This window comes from Anomaloglossus baeobatrachus, chromosome 4 (assembly GCF_048569485.1).
Source record: "Anomaloglossus baeobatrachus isolate aAnoBae1 chromosome 4, aAnoBae1.hap1, whole genome shotgun sequence".
Lineage (NCBI taxonomy): Eukaryota > Metazoa > Chordata > Amphibia > Anura > Aromobatidae > Anomaloglossus > Anomaloglossus baeobatrachus.
The window spans coordinates 368,688,162-368,708,729 of NC_134356.1; the positions used below are offsets into that span (position 1 = coordinate 368,688,162).

Consider the following 20,568-nt stretch of genomic DNA (forward strand, 5'->3'; position numbering starts at 1 on the left):
CTGTACGATATAGACCCGCTCAACGGCGGCTGTGATTGGATGCAGACAGCTGTCACTCAGCGTGGGGGTGCGTCTGTCTGCAACCAATCACAGACAGTAGTGAGCAGGGAAGCAGTGAATATGAAATGAGCCTAATGACCGGCCGGCTCAGGAAAAACAAAGCTGCCGCGGGAGCAGTGTGACATCTGCGCCGGTGATCGGTGAGTATATAGCGCTTGCTCCTACCCCTTTGCGCCGGATTCTGTTCCCCATAGACTTTATATAGGGACCAGCATCTGGTCAGATACCCTGGACTGTATGTAACTCTCCTTTCGTTTTTTTTGAGGTCCGCAAAAAAAATAAATGGAAGTCACACGGACCATATACTGAACGGGACGGATGCGGTTGTCACACGGATGCATCCATGTCCAGTAGGTGGTCCTACTCAGTGTTGGCAATCTCTCGTGTGACTGTGAATGTAGACATAGCTGTCAATCACTGAGCAGGACCACCCATTGGACTTACATTTTATTCACTGAAATCCCCACAACCATATATATCATTCTTCTCCGCTTCTCCTTCTCTATATTATGCTGTCCATGGATCAAACTGCATATACATTGTGAGGTTTCTTTTAAGGTGCTCATAAAAGGCAGTCAGCCAAAAGCTCGTCCTACTTGCCTCAGCCAAATATTTGTGTGCTTCCAATAGGGATTGAGTTTAAAATTGCTGTATTCAGTAGCCCAGCATGTGAACGCAGCCTCAACACACAACGTGGTGCAATTCTGTTGGGGTTAGCGTCGTAATTAGAGATGGGCGGATCCTTGGAAGATCAGGTTCTCTGGGTTCAGTCGGACTTTAGATAGATAAAGTTCTGTTCGGAACTCGGACTTGACCTGAACTCCACTGGAAGTCATTTATTGGGCAGTTCAGCTCTCTGCCCACACCCAGGCAGCCATAAAAAGAACACTTCCAGGGAAGGGAGGGCGGTTTTATTTTTTCATATTTTATTTTAATTTCGTTTTGTACACACTATATCTGAGAACACTGACTTTTACCCCCAGTGTGAGCCATTCAGAGACTGCAAGCAGCTCACACTGGGCCGAGCACCGAGCGTACCCGAGCACAGCGATACTCGTTCGAGTGGTTGCATACGTAAAGCATCCGAACTCCAAATTCAAACAGCGATTTATTTTTTTTTTGTAAAGTCTGTGTTTGGTATGAACACCCAACTTTGAGGTTCGGGTCCACTAATCTCTAATAGTAATGATTTGGATGTGTATAATTTGGGAGGCCTAGAACATAATAAGCTAAGATCTGAAGAGAACGCCGATCTTTGCAGGCAATGACCAGATCACAATATATATATATATATATATATATATATATATATATATATATATATTTGCATTGCTGCCTGCGCAGCTATATATAGCGATATCTCAGACTACATTTTACAATACATAGAAAACAATGGACATTCAGGAATCAGACCCATATGCTGGGGGAAGAGAATATAAAATGAGACTACATACTGAATTTGTTCTTTTTCTCTTCCAACAGTCAGGATTTAAACGTTTTTGTTCTTCAGCCAGAGCTTTAGCTTCTATTGTGTATATTCTTCTTTCCTCATTCTTCATCTTTTTCCATCTGTCGCCAAGGATCACACTTATGGCTCTGGAAGAGAAAGCATGTCAGAGCACTTTAGAGACAACGAAGGCTGTGTTCACAGCATGGTTGGACACTGCTTCTGATGTAGATTTTTGTATAGAAAATGTATACTGTAAATTCCCTGTGGAGTTCTATAGGGCAAGTCTTCTGTTCAGTCAAATAGCCATATCTGAAGCCTGTAGCTTGTTTGCTGGAATGACGTGTACATTGTGACACGTAGCAGACTTTCAGAGAATTAGTAATTAAATAGACTCAATTATGTAACCTCTTCAGCTAGTGCGGGTACATTTATCTGACATGAACTATTTGACCTGACGCAATTGACCATTTTTATAATCAGCCCAACTTCCCCCAGGACGCTGGCTAATAATGATCTTACTTTAAGGTCACAGCAATGAACCGACGTTTCACTTGTAATGAACCCATTGTGTACTGGACATCAGGAATAAACCCACTTGTATGTTACAGGTATGAATAAATGTGCTGCCACCCACAAACCTGCTCCAATGGATGCCATATTACGGAGGTACTCTACTGAAATGCAGTACCGTGCCGACCTGGCATCACACGTTAGACTATGTCTATGTAACCATTTTACTCAGTACCCCACAAATACAGAACGTTGGCTGTACCTGCCGTGATACAATAGCTGCAGCACAGCCAAACGCCGAGCAGCTTTCATTTATTGACAGAGAAGTGTAAGAAATAAAAGCAGAGCTCTTGGTTGCTATGACAACCAAGCTAATTTCTCAATCGCGCTGGATTCACACGTGTAATATAGGATGACACTGTAAGCTCTGGTAATTAGATCTGGACTCGGCATGGGATTTTCCAGTTGTAACACAGACATCAAAATGCTCCAATATTATGGGACCGGCCTTCACATACAGTTTTGTTACATTGGCCAATTACGCTGATAAATCGGTCATCTCCTTTGCATGTTGAAAAGACGGCAGCGTGTCACCCAACCCTATATTGTAGGCCAAATTAATTCAGGATCGGTTTTAGCGCTATAATAATAATAAAAAAAAAAAAAAAGGGAATAAAAACCATTTGCTTTGGAGTTTCCCGTTGTAATAAAGTAGAGTGAGATGAATCTGAACAGTTACATATTCATGCCTTGTCCTATAGAGACCTGACAGCTGATCCATGCTGCCCGATCCACGAGAAGCATCTATAACACACTAGCTGATTGATCTCAGCCATGTTCCAGAGAAAAACTTACAGGCCAGGACGACACTGGTGTACAGAATCTACTGCGATAGAATTGGATGCTGTATGCTAATGACACTCGGCTCAAACTCTGCACCAAGTGTCATCACTGTGATCTGATTCTCTCGCATGTGAGAATCAGATCACAGGTGCAGAGAAGATGTAGAGCTTTATTGCCTGTGTCTTCATATATCGGACTGTACACGGATAACCTCCGTGCAGACCAATGTTTCATATGCACCCATAGACTTGTATGGGTGCGCATGATCCGAGACTCGCACACAATCGCAGCATGCAGCGATCGATTTCTCATGCTGATTCGGCATGAAAAAAACTAATTTCAACAACATTGGTCAGAGTGCAATATGAGATTTTCTCTCATTGCACTCCTTCGTATTATTTGCCAGTGTGAGCATACCCTAAAGCCTTTAGGGACAAAGCTGAACGGGAGACTAGTCTGAAAGGCTTGTCTTCAGCTGCTTCTCAGGTATCCATCTATATATGGACACAGGGAGGAGCTACCGGAGACCTGCCTCTTGACTAGTCTCCCATGCGGCTCAGTCCATAGCAGATTTTAAAGGGACTCATCACAGAAAGACTGTTCAAACCAAGTACAGGCATTTGTGCATCACAGATACGTACACCTTCTCATCTGCTTGATTTCCATCTCCTCCCTTCTCTGCCTGTATGAAGCCAGAGCCATCAATCACAGAAGAGGCGAGGGTGGAGATTGATGGAAAACAGCAGGTGGGAAGGTGTATGTAAATGATTAGCCTCGCCATGATGCACGAGTGCTAGAACTTAGTTTCCACATTCATCCTGTGCTGACAGAATGTTTCTCTCTGAACACACATGGCTGAATTCATACAGCCAGTGTCTGATAGATGTTGCCTGTGGATCAGACATATTTAACCTGAGAATTGAGAATTTTCAAAATGAATCAGTCCTGAAGAAAAAAAGAAGCATATTTCTCTCATAACACACATTACAAAGTTTCTTATTTCCCATATACTATTGAATTGAGATATAAAACTAAAGCAATGGAACTTTAAGATATAGCCAGCTTTGTTTCATTACGTGTATTAACCCCTTCACAGTAGCCACCATACATGTATGGTGCATGTTGGATCTGGGTGTATGGAGCAGGCGTATGGGGTGAGCCCTCCCCATACTGGGCAGGTAATGGCTGTGTGTTACAGCCAGGACCTGCTAACAATTGTGGCTGGAGCGCAGTTGCACCCATGCTTGTTAACCTGTTAAATTCTGCTGTCAAAACACTAACAGAGGACGTTAACATGCTCCGGCATAGGGGCACACTTAGCCCATGACAGCACCCATGACGTGATCACGGGCTGCCGATGGATATGTTATGACAGCAGGGGGTCCGCTGAAGACTTCAGTACTTGTCATAGCAGCACTCCCTTGAAAATCTACCTTTGGCTGGGCTTCAAAGAAGACCGTGATTTCTGCTATATACAGCAATGCTACAGCACAGCTGTATAAAGCACAAGCGGTCAGACAATAGCAGGTTAGAGTCCCCTAAGGGGATTCTTCAAAACAATAAAAATAAGGATTTCAAAAATAAGAAAAAAAAAAATCAAAACACACCCCCATTAAATCGCCCCATTAAAAATAAAGATAATAACATTTAAAAAATACACATGTGGTATCCCCATGTTCAGAAAAGTAGAGTCAAAGTATAAACATTAACATGTTCAATAAGAACTGTAAACAAAGAAAATTCAAGAACACCAAAATTAATTTTTTTGGTCGCTGTAATGCCACAAAAAAACCCCATATCTATCCCAAAATACTATCAATAAAAACGTTCCCTGCTCCACAAAAAATAAGCCATCACATGGCTCCATCAACCGAAAACTGAAAACATTGCAGGTCTTGGAAAATGGAGACAACCCCAAGATTAGAGGTTTCTATGGCTCCCAAAGTACAATTATAAACACTGCAGAATTTATTAATCTTTCATTGACAAATACACAAATAGTATGCAAATACTAAATATTTACAATGTTGACTTATTTTCCAAGACTTCTGCAATTGGCCCTGGCATTCGGCATATCAGCTTCTGGCTGATGACAGCCTATTCTTGTCTTGTCAGTGCTTGGAGTTTATCACAACTGCAGTGTTTTGGTTGTTCATGACCTTTTTGTGCACTGACCACAGGTTCTCAAAGTGATTGAGATCTGGGGATTCTCCTGGCCATAGATCCAGCATTTCAATGTTTTGTTCACCATGATACTTAAGCTGCTTTCACACTACGTTTTTTTAACATGCGTCATGAACATTTTTTTAACGCAAAGACGGATCCATTGCAAATGCGTTTTCATTTCAATGTATTTGCAATGGACTCGCGTCAACATGCGTTCACATGCGTTTGCGATAGTGAGGATCCAGCGACTTGCAGTTCAACTTTTTTCAAAAACGCTACTTGTACCATTTTTGAGCTGCGTCCAAATACTGTTTTTCACTGGATCCTGACTATACTGCACGCAAACGCAAGTGAACGCTGGCATGCTGATAGACAGGATCCTGCTTGCTCTACTGAGCATGCCCAGAAACCAGCCTGGCGTGATCAGTCTCTCTCTCCCCCTCCCTCTCCTCTCTCTCTTCCCCGCCTGAGAGCGGCGGACGCTCATAACCAAGGTAAATATCGGGTAACCAAGCAAAGCACTTCGCTTAGTTACCCGATGTTTACCTTGGTTACATGTGCAGGGAGCAGGAAGCCCGGCTCCTAGCAGCTACGGACGCTTGTAACCAAGGTAAATATTGGGTAACCAAGCAAAGCACTTCGCTTAGTTACCCGATGTTTACCTTGGTTACCAGCGTCTGCAGCTGTCAGATGCCGGCTCCCAGTCTATCACGTTCAGTTCCCCTCACTCCCGATCACGTCTTCAATGCCCACCCATAAACTTCAAGTGGCAGGATCCTGCAAAATAACACATGCGTTTGCATGCGTTTTTCTTTGTAAAAACAGGATCCACTCAAAAAAACGTTCATGACGCATGTTAAAAAAACGTAGTGTTAAAGCAGCCTTAGTTATCACTTTTCCCTTGTGACATGGTCTCCATTATGCTGGAAAAAGCATCGTTCATTACTAAATTGCTTCTGGTTGGTTGGAAAAAGTTGCACTGAAAATGTTTATATGCCATTCGTTACTCATGGCAGTGTTCTTAGGCAATATTGTGAGTGAGCCGACTTCATGGATGAGAGGCATCCCACACCTGATTAGTCACAGGATGCTTTACCATTCGCACAATACAGGAGGACTCATGGTCCTCACCTTTTTTTTTTCTGGACAACCATTATTGCAAATGTCCCAAATAGTCTAAATGGGCTTCATCAGAGGTAATAACTTTACCATAGTCCTCTGCAGTCCAATCCCTGCACTTCCTGCAAGATCATTCTCTCTCATGAAGCCCCTTCACATTGTTTGGGAAATCTGGAAAACTGACCAGAGACGAAAAGGTGAGCACTACCATGATTTTCTGTGAGATGCCAACAAGAAGGCATCCTGACACCATTTATGTGTGGGGTGGCTTTCATCCAAGGGAGTGGGCTCACTTTAAGTCATGATGTAGTTGTCAATAAAAGTATAAAACGTATGAAATGTCAGTAACTATAGAAACGTCTGACAAAGTACTGAAAACACTGAAGTGACAAACCGAAAAACAAAACTTTGTGTTGGTCTCAGAACGTGGCTATGACTGTATGTATACATAGATTGGATAATACGTGGCCTAGAGAGGCATCTGTCAGCAGACCTTTGTGGGGCATCCGCCTGCTCTGTAAGAGGACCAGCCATCCAAGACCATTTTTACCAGAGAGTTTTAACCTCTTACTAGTCCAATTTTTGGTTTTGCCCTCTAATTTTTGTCCTTCCCTTCAAGAGCCATAACTTTTTTTTTTTTAAATCAATAAAGCTTATTTTTGGCTTGATAAATTGTATCTTTGAATGACACTTTTACTTTACAATGTATTTACTGGAAACAGGACAACAATTTTAAATGGAGTGAAATGGTTAATGAAAAAAAAATGTTGAGTTTTGTTTTTACAGCATTCAGTGTAAGATAAAAATGAACATGTAGCAAGACTAGCCAGGTAAGTATGATTAAGGCAATAGCAAATTTCTATTTTTTTTTCCCTCCTTGTGGAGAATGACATGCCAGTGTAAGGAGACTTAAAGGCCATGCAATGCTCCTCTGGGAAATTAAATATGCAAATAGCCTCTTTAGAGAGGAAGAGGACAAACTCTAGCGCCACCTATTGGAAGTAGCAATCCTAAAAGTCAATATCCACCCTGCAACGAGACCCTCCATATGACTTAGGATATAAGCTAAACCAAAATCTCAATTTGCAAACACTGTGTTTCAGAGTGTTGCCCCTTGTCAGTGCATTTGAGCTAATGAAGGGCAACACCCCAAGACACAGCATCTATAAATTGAGATTCAGTAGTGCTCAAAAAGTATACTTTGACCTGACGAGGGGAAATACCCCGAAACACCATATCTGTAAATTGAGATTCTGATTTGACTTATAGCCTAAAGCTGGGTTCACACTAAGCGACAGCGACAACGACGTCGCTGTTACGTCACCATTTTCGGTGACGTAACAGCGACCTTGTAAGTCGCTGTTATGATCGCTGCTTAGCTGTCAAACACAGCAGAAGCAGCGATCATAACGTCGCTGTGCTACATGTGCAGAGAGCAGGGAGCCGCGCTTAGCGCTGGCTCCTTGCTCTCCTAGGTACAGTACACATCGGGTTAATTAACCCGATGTGTGCTGCAGCTACGTCACAGTGCAGAGAGTAGGGAGCCGCGCGCACTGCTTAGCGCTGGCTCCTTGCTCTCCTTGCTACAGTATACATCGGGTTAATTAACCCGATGTGTGCTGCAGCTACATGTCACAGTGCAGAGAGCAGGGAGCCGCGCGCACTGCTTAGCGCTGGCTCCTTGCTCTCCTTGCTACAGTATACATCGGGTTAATTAACCCGATGTGTGCTGCAGTTACATGTCACAGTGTAGGGAGCAGGGAGCCGCGCGCACTGCTTAGCGCTGGCTCCTTGCTCTCCTAGGTAAAGTACACATCGGGTTAATTAACCCGATGTGTGCTGCAGCTACGTCACAGTGCAGAGAGCAGGGAGCCGCGCGCACTGCTTAGCGCTGGCTCCTTGCTCTCCTTGCTACAGTATACATCGGGTTAATTAACCCGATGTGTGCTGCAGCTACATGTCACAGTGCAGAGAGCAGGGAGCCGCGCGCACTGCTTAGCGCTGGCTCCTTGCTCTCCTAGGTAAAGTACACATCGGGTTAATTAACCCGATGTGTGCTGCAGCTACATGTCACAGTGCAGGGAGCAGGGAGCCGCGCGCACTGCTTAGCGCTGGCTCCTTGCTCTCCTAGGTAAAGTACACATCGGGTTAATTAACCCGATGTGTGCTGCAGCTACATGTCACAGTGCAGAGAGCAGGGAGCCGCGCGCACTGCTTAGCGCTGGCTCCTTGCTACAGTATACATCGGGTTAATTACCCGATGCGTACTGCAGCCACATGTGTACAGAGCAGGAGCCGGCACTGGCAGCAAGAGCGGAGGCTGGTAACGAAGGTAAATATCGGGTAACCAGGGAAAGGTCTTCCCTTGGTTACCCGATGTTTACGCTGGTTACAGCTTACCGCAGCTGCCAGTGCCGGCTCCTGCTCCCTGCTCGCTTCATTTCGTCGCTCTCTCGCTGTCACACACAGCGATGTGTGTGTCACAGCGGGAGAGTGACGACCAAAAAATGAAGCTGGACATTCAGCAACGACCGGCGACCTCACAGCAGGGGCCAGGTCGTTGCTGGATGTCACACACAGCGACAGCGACGGGACGTCGCTGCAACGTCACAGAAAATGGTGACGTAGCAGCGACGTCGTTGTCGTTGTCGCTGTGTGTGACACCAGCTTAAGTCATATGACGAGGCTCGTTAAAAGGGTAGATATTGACTTTTAGGATTGCTACTTCCAATAGGTGGCACCAGAATTCAAGTCCTCTTTCTCTATGAAGAGATGATTTGCATATTTCTTGATTTTAAAAACTTCTAAACTTCGCAAAAAGAATATGGGTTTATGTTTCAAAGTCCCATAGCTTTTTTTATTCACAGCAGCAGTTAAATGGCAACAAGCAGAGCTAGCTCAACTCCAGAGTGAGTAGGTAAGGGGTTAAGGAGAAGTCCCCATGTAGCAAAAACTGCAGATTTTCAACCTAAGACTGGGAATCAAGGACTGTGGAAGAAAGAAAAGGCACATAGGGTCTTAACTGATAAAAACAGTGAAAGGATTAATAGGGTGCACTCACCTATAGATGTTGTGAGAAGTCACAACACCTATTGAAGCATAACGCTGGAGGAGACAGCTGTGGACCCGTAAAATGGATGCAGAGACTTCTATAGCAAATCGGGGATCATCGCCGCGCTAGTCACCAGTCAATCCAAAGAATTATTATTCCAAGTCATTTATTTGGGAACATTAACAAAGTCTACGCGTTTCAGGGGTCTCTGCCCCCTTCCTCAGGACAATGTAAAAATAAAAAAGATCTCCTGTGTCATTATTTTTACATTGTCCTGAGGAAGGGGGCAGAGACCCCTGAAACGCGTAGACTTTGTTAATGTTCCCAAATAAATGACTTGGAATAATAATTCTTTGGATTGAATGGTGACTAGCGCGATGATCCCCGGTTTCCTATAGAAGTCTCTGCAACCTAAGACTGGGGTCACAGGCATCGGATGTAATATGCTTATTATTACCCTCGCGGCTCCTGCTCTGCTACGAGTGTGAGCTGAATGTCATGTGACATTGGTCTGATCTGATTACAGCTGCAAAGGAGAGGGAAAGAGTGATTTCTCCATCTTCTCCATTGGCAGTTGATGCATATACCGTATTGCACTCCGATGTCATCCCAGTGCAGTCCGATGTGTCTCTCTCACCCATAGACTTGTATGGGTGCAAGTGATCCGAAACTTCTTGATGACACTTGTAGCATGCTGCAATTGTTTTCTAGTTCCAATTAGGGCTGAGAAAAAAATTGCAGATGGGAACTGTCTGACAGAGTGAAATTGATCCGATTGGAATGCGATTTTTTTTTTTTTTTATCACATTCCATTTGTCCAATATTACTTGCTGTGTGTGACACCAAGGCGCGACAATCAACGATCGCAAAATCGTTCAAAAACAGTGATCGTTGACACGTCGCTCCTTTCCTTAATATCGCTGCTGCCACAGGTACGATGTTGTTCGTCGTTCCTGCGGCATCACACATCGCTATGTGTGACACTGCAGGAACGACGAACATCTCCTTACCTCCGTTCACCGGCAATGCGGAAGGAAGGGGTGGGCGGGATGTTACATCCCGCTCATCTCCGCCCCTCCGCTTCTATTGGCCGGCTGCTTTGTGACGTCGCTATGACGCCGAACGCACCTCTCCCTTGAAGGAGGGATTGTTCGGCGGTCACAGCGACGTCGCAGAACAGGTATGTGCATGTGACACTGCCGAAGCGATAATGTTCGCTACGGCAGCGAGCACCAAATGTCGCACGGGCGGGTGCTATCGCGCTCGACATCGCTAGCAATCGCTAGCGATGTCGCAGCGTGTAAAGCACCCTTTAGTCTTCCTAATTTACTTCCATAAAAGCAGCCATGTAGACGACTTCCAAGACTTTTAGTTTTAGAAATAAATAAAAAACAGCTTCTATCACAGCAGGAACGCTTATTACTATGGCTTCCTCACTACGGTCTAGCACATCTCTGCGTTGCATGGCCAATATGTACTGCCTGATAGCAACCTTCTGCATTAAACACATGCACCTCCATTCTGTAGGTATAGCGATCACTTATCAAATTACCGGTTGTCTTTTCCTGGGTACATCTGTGTGTATTCAACTCTATATTTTTTGGCAAAAAGCATGAAGGCGTTCATTGGTCTTTTGCACTTATTGGGAGATGTGGCCATCACAGAGTTTGCAGTCCCTGAGCTGTGACTCCTGCCAGTTTTATTGTATAATGCAGTGTAAGAAGTCTGTGGAGATACACAGTCCTTGCTGTAATCCGATCTCTCCGAATCTGGGCTGCTTGCACCACCATTGGATAAGGAAGCCCGGCGCTGACGTGCCATACTGCTTAACACATACACAGCAGAGGAATCCATTGGTGTGAAATCATAACTGCAATCAAAACAATAGAAAAATATGTTATATATGCCACAATATACAATCAGTCACGTCCATTCAATTGCAACTAGAACAAAGCCCATGCCCTTTATTAAAGAGAGTCTGTCAGCAGGCTTTTGCTATGTAATCTGAGGGCAGCATGATGAAGGGGCTGAGACCCTGATTCCAATAATTTGTCACTTACTGATTTGCTTGCTGTCATTTTGATACAATCACTGTTTTTTCTCTGCTGCAGATCTAGCAGTGTTCAGAATGCTGAGCTCTGCATCACCTGGATACTGGACATGTGAACTCAGCCAAAGGGACACTGCTGGAATCGGGCTCTCAGACCCTACATTATGCTAAACTCGGGTTACAGACCAAAAACCTGCTGACAGATTCTGTTTAATAGAGACACACACACACACACACAAAGAAGTTGAGTTAAGATTACCTTTTAAATGTATCAAAAACACCAGAATCATCAAAATTTATGGCATCAGGATGTCCTGGAGGTAGGCATAAATCACCAACGTGCATCTCGTAGCAGGGAATTCCATGCTGAACCACTGTTAGACTTGGGTAAAATGATGACCAGCCTAGAAATAAAACAGTCATATTACTTTCCTGGATTACACTCAGAAAAGACTCTGCTTTAAAAATTATTTGGGGTGGGGGGGGTCACTGATCCTGAAATCTTACAATGACCTCAATACTTTCTTCTTCACCAACATTACTAGCATACATACAGTAGGTTGCTTTCATTGCCAATTACCTTAAAAGAGCTGTGTGAGAGCTTAAGGCCGGGGTCACATGCAAGTACTCGTGTGAGTATTGAATCGCATTGCCCAGTCCGGCCGCAGCTCTCCTGACAGGAGCGGGTCAGCAACATACAAATAAATACAACGGAGCAGCTCCTGGTAGAAAGGAAGCCAGCCGGTCCGGGCAGTGTGATCCAATACTCGCATAAGTCACACGCAAGTGTGACTCCAGCCTAACAGGAATTGTAGGCATGCATAACTCTAATAGATCCCCCATCATTCCAGTGCTGATGTCTAGGTTTGTGTGGGGGGTTTTTCTTTTCTTTTTAAATGGCATTTAAAGAAAATTTTGCCATTTTCACATTGGCTACCTTTGCTTTTTAACACTAAAGGTCCCGTCACACACAACGAGATCGCTAATAAGATCGTTGCTGAGTCACCGTTTCTGTGACGCAGCAACGATCTTGTCATGTGTGACACCTACCAGCGATCAGGCCCCTGCTGTGAGATCGCTAGTCGTTGCCGAAGGGTCCGGACCATTTTCTTCAAAGGCGATGTCCTACTGGGCAGGACACATCGCTGTGTTTGACACCTAAAAATGACCTCCTATACAGGTCGCTTATCGTTACTGCATCATTGGTAAGGTCTGACTGTGTGACATCTCACCAGCGATCTCCCAGCGACGTACCAGCGATCTTTATCAGGTCGCATCATTTTCGGGATCACTGGTAAGTCGTTAAATGTGATGGGGCTTAACTTTCTTTAGTTTCATGAAACAACACACGCAGATAGCCACAATGGTCAGATCTGGACCCTATCTCTTGTACTGAAGTGCTTAATGAGTATGTAAAAGGTCATTGTGAAGGAGATGGGGAGGGGCAAGATCTGCTACGACATCACCTATTGTGAGTGATTGTTGGATCCTGTGTTATCAGATGTGTATAGAGGTGTTAGCTATCATTATAATCCTAACTGTGATAATATGGAAACTTGCTGTAACGTTTTCTGAAAGGACAAGACACATGAGGATAAAAATGCCCCAATAAGGCTGCTTTCACACTACGTCTTTTTAACATGCGTCCTGAACGTTTTTTTAACGCAGAAGCGGATCCAGTGCAAATGCGTTTTCATTTCAATGCATTTGCAATGGACTCCCGTTAACATGCGTTCACCTGCGTTTGCGTGCGTTATAGTGAGGATCCAGCGACTTGCAGTTTTTTAACATCTTTCAAAAACGCTACTTGTAGCGTTTTTGAGCTGCGTCCAACTTCTGCAAATTGCTGGATCCTGACTAAACAGCACACAAACGCATGTGAACGCTGGCGTGCTGATAGGCAGGATCCTGCTTGCTCTACTGAGCATGCACAGAAGCCAGGCTCCGTGATCAGTCTATCTCTCTCCTCCCTGTCTCTCCCCCTCTCTCTCTGTCTCTCCCCCTCCCTCTCCTGTCTCTCTCTCCCACCTGAGAGCTGCGGACACTCGTAACCAAGGTAAATATCGGGTAACCACTTCTCTTAGTTACCCGATGTTTACGTTGGTAACGTGTGCAGGGAGCCAGGCTCCTAGCAGCTGCAGACGCTTATAACCAAAGTAAATATCGGGTTTCCAAGCAAGTATACCCGATGTTTACCTTGGTTACGAGCCTCGCAGCTGTCAGATGCCGGCTCCCAGTCTGGCACGTTTAGTTCCCATCACTCCCGATCACATGACTCCAATGCCCGCCCCTAAACATCCAGTGACAGGATCCTGCAAAGTAACACATGCGTTTGCATGCGTTTTTTGCTGTAAAAGCAGGATCCGCTTTTGCAGCAAAAAAACGTTCAGGACGCATGTTAAAAAGACGTAGTGTGAAAGCAGCCTAACATTAGTTATTGAATGACTACTACTGATGAGCGAGTGTGCTTGACACTGCCTGATACTCAATCAAGCATCAGGGTGCTCGGGTACTCGCGGAGTTCAGGAGAGTATCGCGGGTGCTTGGATTTGTCGTCTGTGAAATAATAACCACAAAGCACAGGCTTCCTTCACTGCATGATGTGCAGGCACCACAGGGGCAGCCGTTTGCAGTCTCTGAATGGCTCTCACTGGAGTTAAAACAACATTTTCTGATGTAGTGTGTAAAAAAGCAAAAAAGAAAAACCCCACCCTCCTCTGGAAATGCCCTGTAGTTAGCTGTATATGGGTGGAGAGCCGAACTGGCCAATCATTGACTTCCATTATACTCATTAGTCTGCTTTCACATCAGCCTTTTTTGACGACCGTCAAAAAAACACAAACCGCATATGACTGAATCCTGTTGATTTAGTGTTGAACACATGCAAATGCAAATGCAAGTGTAATTTTACAGGATCCTTTCACTTGCAGTTTATGGGCGGGCACTGGAGTCATATGATCGGGAGTCAGTGGAACTCAACCTGATGGGGGGGGGGAGAAAGAGAGAGACACTCTGTGATTATGCCAGGCTGGCTTCTGGGCATGCTCAGTAGGGCAAACAGGATCCTTTCTATTAGCATACCACCATTCACATGCTGTTGCGTGCGGTACAGTCAGGATCTGGTGACATGCACTATTTAGACGCAGCTCAAAAACGCTACAAGCAGCGTTTTAGAAACAAGGTAAAAAAACGCAAACCAACGGATCCAGTATATGACGCATGTAAATGCATTTTAACAGGATTCCATTGAAAATACATTGAAGTCACAACGCACTTGTCAAGGATCCGGTCACAAGCATTTGCAGTTTTTTTTACTTCCGTCGAAAAAACACTGATGTGAAAGCAGCCTTACTCGAGGTGAGCCACATACAGACACTAGGGGTATGGGATAATGATGCCGACACTTCGCTCTTTCCCTCAGCACCCAGGTTTCCCATGATCTGAAATCCCTTTATCAGCACCCAGCTTCTTATGTTCTGATATTCATCTTGTGCTCAGCACCCAGCTTTCCCATACTTTGCTATACAGCTTTATATCAGAGCTTGGGAAAGCTGGGTGCTGAGGGAAAGAGCCTCCTATTGTCCTCCATGTATTATAATTCACCCCATACTTCTCCATATATTATAATGCACCCCAAAGTCATCTATATATTATACTGCACCACATAATTAACCATATTTTATAATGCAGCCCCATAGTCCATGTATAAATTATCACCCATAGTCCTCCATATAGTATAATACAGCCCCCATTAGTCCTATATGTGTTATAATGCATCTCCAAAAACCTTCATATAGTATTATGCAGTCCCATAGTCCTCCATGTATAATGCACCCCTATAGTCCATGTATCAGGTGTCCTTTATATTGTATTATGCAGCCTCGTAGACCTCCATGTATAATGCACACCCTACAGTCCATGTATAAGGTGTCCTCGTTGTATTATGCAGCCCCATAGACCTCCATGTATAATGCACCCCTATATTCCATGTATAAGGTGTCCTTCATATTGTATTATGCAGCCCAATAGACCTCCATGTATAATGCACTCCTATAAATAAATAAGAAATAACGTTTGGAACTCCATTCTATGTCTGAACTGGGTGCAAAAACCTAAAAAAAATCACTATGGGGAGATAAGGTATGCACACCAGTGACTATGTAAGGGGAATACATGTAATAGCAGAAACTGCTGTGTGAATACTGACATGAAAAATTCAATAGCTATATGTAAGAATGAAATGTGAAAAATGGAACCTGCATTACTGCCATGAACATATGAATAAAGAGAAATTTAGCTACTGAATTGATCAATGCAATAGAGCCCCAACACTACGCCAAAGTATTTCTCTACGTTGGGGTCCCTAGCTTGTGTGTGTCCTCTCATGCAGTTAAAAAACACACAAAGGACACACACAAGCTAGGGACCCCAACGTAGAGAAATTCACACAGCAGTTTCTGCTATTACATGTATTCCCCTTACATAGTCACTGGTGTGCATACCTTATCTCCCCATAGTGATGTTTTTTTAGGTTTTTGCACCCAGTTCAGACATAGAATGGAGTTCCAAACGTTATTTCTTATTTGTTAGTAGTTTTTCGTTTGTGAACCCTCCCCATACACACCTATTGCCAATCCACATCGTATATATAGCCTGGGTCTCAACTTCCCATACACGGTAAGTTTTTTAACTGCATGAGAGGACACACACAAGCTAGGGACCCCAACGTAGAGAAATACTTTGGCGTAGTGTTGGGGCTCTATTGCATTGATCAATTGAGTAGCTAAATTTCTTTTTATTCATATATTCATGGCAGTAATGCAGGTTCCATTTTTCACATTTCATTCTTACATATAGCTATTGAATTTTTCATGTCAGTATTCACACAGCAGTTTCTGCTATTACATGTATTCCCCTTACATAGTCACTGGTGTGCATACCTTATCTCCCCATAGTGATGTTTTTTTTAGGTTTTTGCACCCAGTTCAGACATAGAATGGAGTTCCAAACGTTATTTCTTATTTGTTAGTAGTTTTTCGTTTGTGAACCCTCCCCATACACACCTATTGCCAATCCACATCGTATATATAGCCTGGGTCTCAGCTTCCCATACACGGTAAGTTTTTTAACTGCATGAGAGGACACACACAAGCTAGGGACCCCAACGTAGAGAAATACTTTGGCGTAGTGTTGGGGCTCTATTGCATTGATCAATTCAGTAGCTAAATTTCTCTTTATTCATATATTCATGGCAGTAATGCAGGTTCCATTTTTCACATTTCATTCTTACATATAGCTATTGAATTTTTCATGTCAGTATTCACACAGCAGTTTCTGCTATTACATGTATTCCCCTTACATAGTCACTGGTGTGCATACCTTATCTCCCCATAGTAATGCACTCCTATAGGCCTCTGGCCCTCGTGTACTCCCTGATTAAAAAAAAAAATACTCACCTCTCCTCGTTCCCCTGCTGCTCCAGTCAGAGCGTCCTCCCGTCTTGCATGCTGCGATCTGCAATCTTAGCACAGCAGGAGGACAGAAGTGACGTCACCACGCTCTGCTGCACTGAGACGTCGAGCGCAGGCACAGGGGGAGAATGATGAAGCATGGAGCGGAGCGCTCCACTCCAGCTTTCATCACGGGCGAGGAGGGAAGGGGGCCCGGTGCCGCCGCTGACACTGGGCCTCCCTGACTCACACGCCCCATAGTGGCCGCATGGTTTGCCACCGAACAGGATAGCGCCTCTCTCACTGAGATGAGCAGGCTGCTTCTCTACAGGGCGGGTGCCGGGCCCCTAAGCCTGCCAGACCCGATCGACATGGTGACCTCTGCGACTGCGGTCATTACACCCCTGATCACACCATACAATTCTTTGGTTTGAATTAAGGTCCAGGCTAGTGCTATTAAATGTCAGGTAGCTCCTGCACTTGTTTGAGAAGCATGCAGAGTGGCACATGTGCAGCTTGACCATTGCTCTGCAATTTGTGTACATGACTAGGCTACGTTATGATAGTATAGTCTGAATTGGGCCTAAATTAGCACTTTATCTACTTGTATAGGGAACAATCCAATAAATTCCCGACATCCACACCTTTAAGTGGGCCCTAAAAAACACATTTCCTTAGACTAGCCTATCAACTCACTGCCCTGATCTAATCTAGTCCCTTTCTGCCCTTCATAAAATGTACTTCTAATTCCTGTCGCCTGTATCTTCTGATTCCATTCCCCTTCATGTACTTTTTTACACTCTGTACTTGTGTAAATTCTGGCTGGCGACTGGTCCATGCAGCTGCTTTTGAATACCCTATTAAATCGATGGCTGGACCATATATAACAAGCTTTTCTCCCCCCATTCCCCTTCTGTGCCTCCCCTATTCCCTCATAGACTGTAAGCTTACGAGCAGGGCCCTCGCTCCTCTTGGTATCTGAATTTTGTTATTTTGTAATGTCTCATATTGTCTGTACATGTCCCCTCTGAATTGTAAAGCGCTGCGGAATATGTTGGCGCTACATAAATAAAAATTATTATTATTATTATAGGATGCAATGGGCATATAAAAGCAGGTCAGAGGGACACCCGTTAGTAAGGTTTTGAGTAGCAGAAGGTGACATCTGCCGGATGTGGTGTGCCAACAATAATGAGTGATTCACAGTAGCCTTACCTTTATTTTTTACATAGAAGGGGTGATCCAATTTGCACTCTGCAGTAAGCAAGCCTTCTTGTGTACCTGGGTCAAATGTCAGCTGGAGGACAGAGTCACCACCAAACACACTCTCCTCGTGAGAAATCAATTTCAAACCATCTGATCCATAACCCTAGAAATGGTACAAAACGACATGTCAGAAAACCACACCAACACACTGTGCATTCAATGAACATGGGAGTGGGTGATAAGCTCCTTCCCCATGCTCCTTGTGTGCTGTAAATGGCAGCTGGAAAATGTATTTGTTGTACTCGCTTTTATAGTAGCACACGTTTCACAGCACTTTATAGACATTGTGAAGATACATTTCTCTTATAGATACTGAGGATAGACCGCTTTCTCATAGTGGCTGACTGGATAAATGACCGAACGTCTTCATATAATAGTATAAGACTTTACACTCAAATTCACAAAGAAAAATAATATAAGGCTGAATGTAATAAGCACATCTAATAGTGCATTATACATAAAATCTACCTTCTGGGAGCCAATGGTGGCATCGTGCTCAGATCTACAGCGGACACTTTTTGAGAAGTCTTCTACGTCCTGCCATACTTTCTTGCGTCCTTTATGAAAACACAGACGTGTGCCTGAATAAGATTCAAGAGGAGAGAAATGTCAGCCCCTGCAGAATGAAGAAGGCCATGAAGGCTATATATACACAGGGCCACATGTGGAGATATTCTGGTACTGCTAGTTTACATTCATTATAACCCCATGTTGGTGATGTTCTCATTTGGCTAAGTAGGGCAAAATGGAGGCAGCGATGGTTCAATCAAGCGGTAGTTGTACTTGATAGTGATTACTTGATTGTCTAGTGCATCTCTCCAAATAATTACACTTGGCAAATGTGCACATAATGGGCTGATTAGTCTAATTGGCAGCTAAGGGCTGAATTTTACATATACTATAGTCCAAGTGCTCTGTGGTGAGGAGTAGCTGATAACAGAACATGTCACCTACAGGCCACAGCAGCATCATAGATGGCATGATGGTTTCCTATGTTATCTGAAATGGATAACTGCTATGAATTCTACACATTACGTTTACCTCTCCAAATCATATTCTAAAACGACAAAAAGAAGTATAAGCAAACAACATGTGTTCCCCTAACACCACCAAACAGAATAGTTAATGTAAGTCCAGCTTACAGGGAACCCCTCATGTAAAAAAAACGCTATTACTCTGCAGATATGGTGTTAATCTGCAGGTTACAAGTGTTCTGACGCCGTGTGGCCGCAGCCCCGCTGCCAGGAGAAAATTATCTTTTTTCTTCCCAGCAGCCTTGGGCTTTCAGTCATAGGGGTCCGGTCACTGCTCTATGTATAGTGAGCAGCAACTGTGACAGCGCCACCAGCACTGACTGATAGCCAGCTCTGAACGGTGCCAGAACACTACTAACCTGCAGTTAACCACATATCAGCATGCTAATAGCGTGTCTTTACATGATCGGTTCCCTTTATGTGGGATTAATCTGCAGATAAATTACGTTACAATGCTGCCCGGTCGCCATGCTGAAAGTGCTGCAACCGAGAGAAAATGAACTTATTTTCTTGGAGCTGCCAGCTTTCAGTCATAGTGGCGTGTACAGACCAGTTACAGTCACAGATCACTATGCTGTGAGCGGCGGCTGTGAGCACATTCCGAAACTTTGACTGCTTGCTCTGTAATGTGTATCTGCAGAGCAAGCTGTAAATGTACCAGGCAACATTACAGCTGCCACTCACAGTATAGTGAACTGTGCTGTGAGTCCTGACTGTAGCCACTCTGTGTATGCCCCATGACTGAAAGTCACCAGCTCTAGTAAAGAAAGGTTCATTTTCTTCCGGTAGTTTCCCTTTCACTAAGGCGGCCAGGCAGCATTGTAACACTATTTACCTGTAAATTAACCCTATATCTGCAGGTAAATAGCATTTTCCAAGGTGACAGGTTCCCTTCAATGAGTAGACGCTCTGTGCCTAAATTTACATAAAATAAAACCCAATAAGGAATATAGGAACTGATTAGGTGGGCCGGAACACTCCAAGGTACAGAATGACATAGTTTCATAAAAGGCTGCCTGTAAATGGCCGGGCAGTGTATTAACAAGTAACAAATGATACTTTATCATATTCTATCACACTTTTTTCTTTGTGGTCTTACTTACCTTTTAAAAAACAGTGCCAAATGGTATGAGGCCATGAATGACACCAGCCCAAATCATCATCATCCGAAAACGATGACATGCAAAAAATACCAGATTCTGACTCACTGTTGGCCTGAAAAAAATATTAATAATTTCATATTGTATAAAGGCCATATTGAGTATGTGTAATAGCTTAAAATTGGTTATGTCTATTGTAAGGATTAGACATATTACTTATACTATATATTATATAACTTAACTTATATTACTTACTAGTGTCACATTATTACATCAGTTTACTGTTATGAATACTATATTGTAAATGGGTTCTCAGCTTCGTTTCTTCCCTATAAATATTGTGTCAATATCTGTGTACATTAGTTAAAGAAGTGCATCTCAACGGCACTATGTTATATAGGTGGAGCAATCTAAAGACTTTATTTGGAATCACATACTGTAAAGGGTGCTTTATACGCTGCAACATCG

At 43.8% G+C, this 20,568-nt stretch overlaps 1 protein-coding gene across 1 annotated transcript in view; it reads right to left on the minus strand.

Annotated features, from left to right (window-relative positions):
• HBP1 (HMG-box transcription factor 1) overlaps positions 1-20,568 on the minus strand; it is a 41,540-nt gene that overhangs the window by 2,459 nt on the left and 18,513 nt on the right. Inside the window, exons 5-10 of the mRNA XM_075342566.1 lie at positions 20,104-20,215; positions 18,435-18,547; positions 17,916-18,069; positions 11,510-11,654; positions 10,753-11,070; positions 1,515-1,656 (exon numbers count right to left, since the gene is read on the minus strand). Of these exons, the coding sequence (XP_075198681.1) occupies positions 1,515-1,656; positions 10,753-11,070; positions 11,510-11,654; positions 17,916-18,069; positions 18,435-18,547; positions 20,104-20,215 (984 nt within the window). The remainder of the gene's footprint in view (positions 1-1,514; positions 1,657-10,752; positions 11,071-11,509; positions 11,655-17,915; positions 18,070-18,434; positions 18,548-20,103; positions 20,216-20,568) is intronic.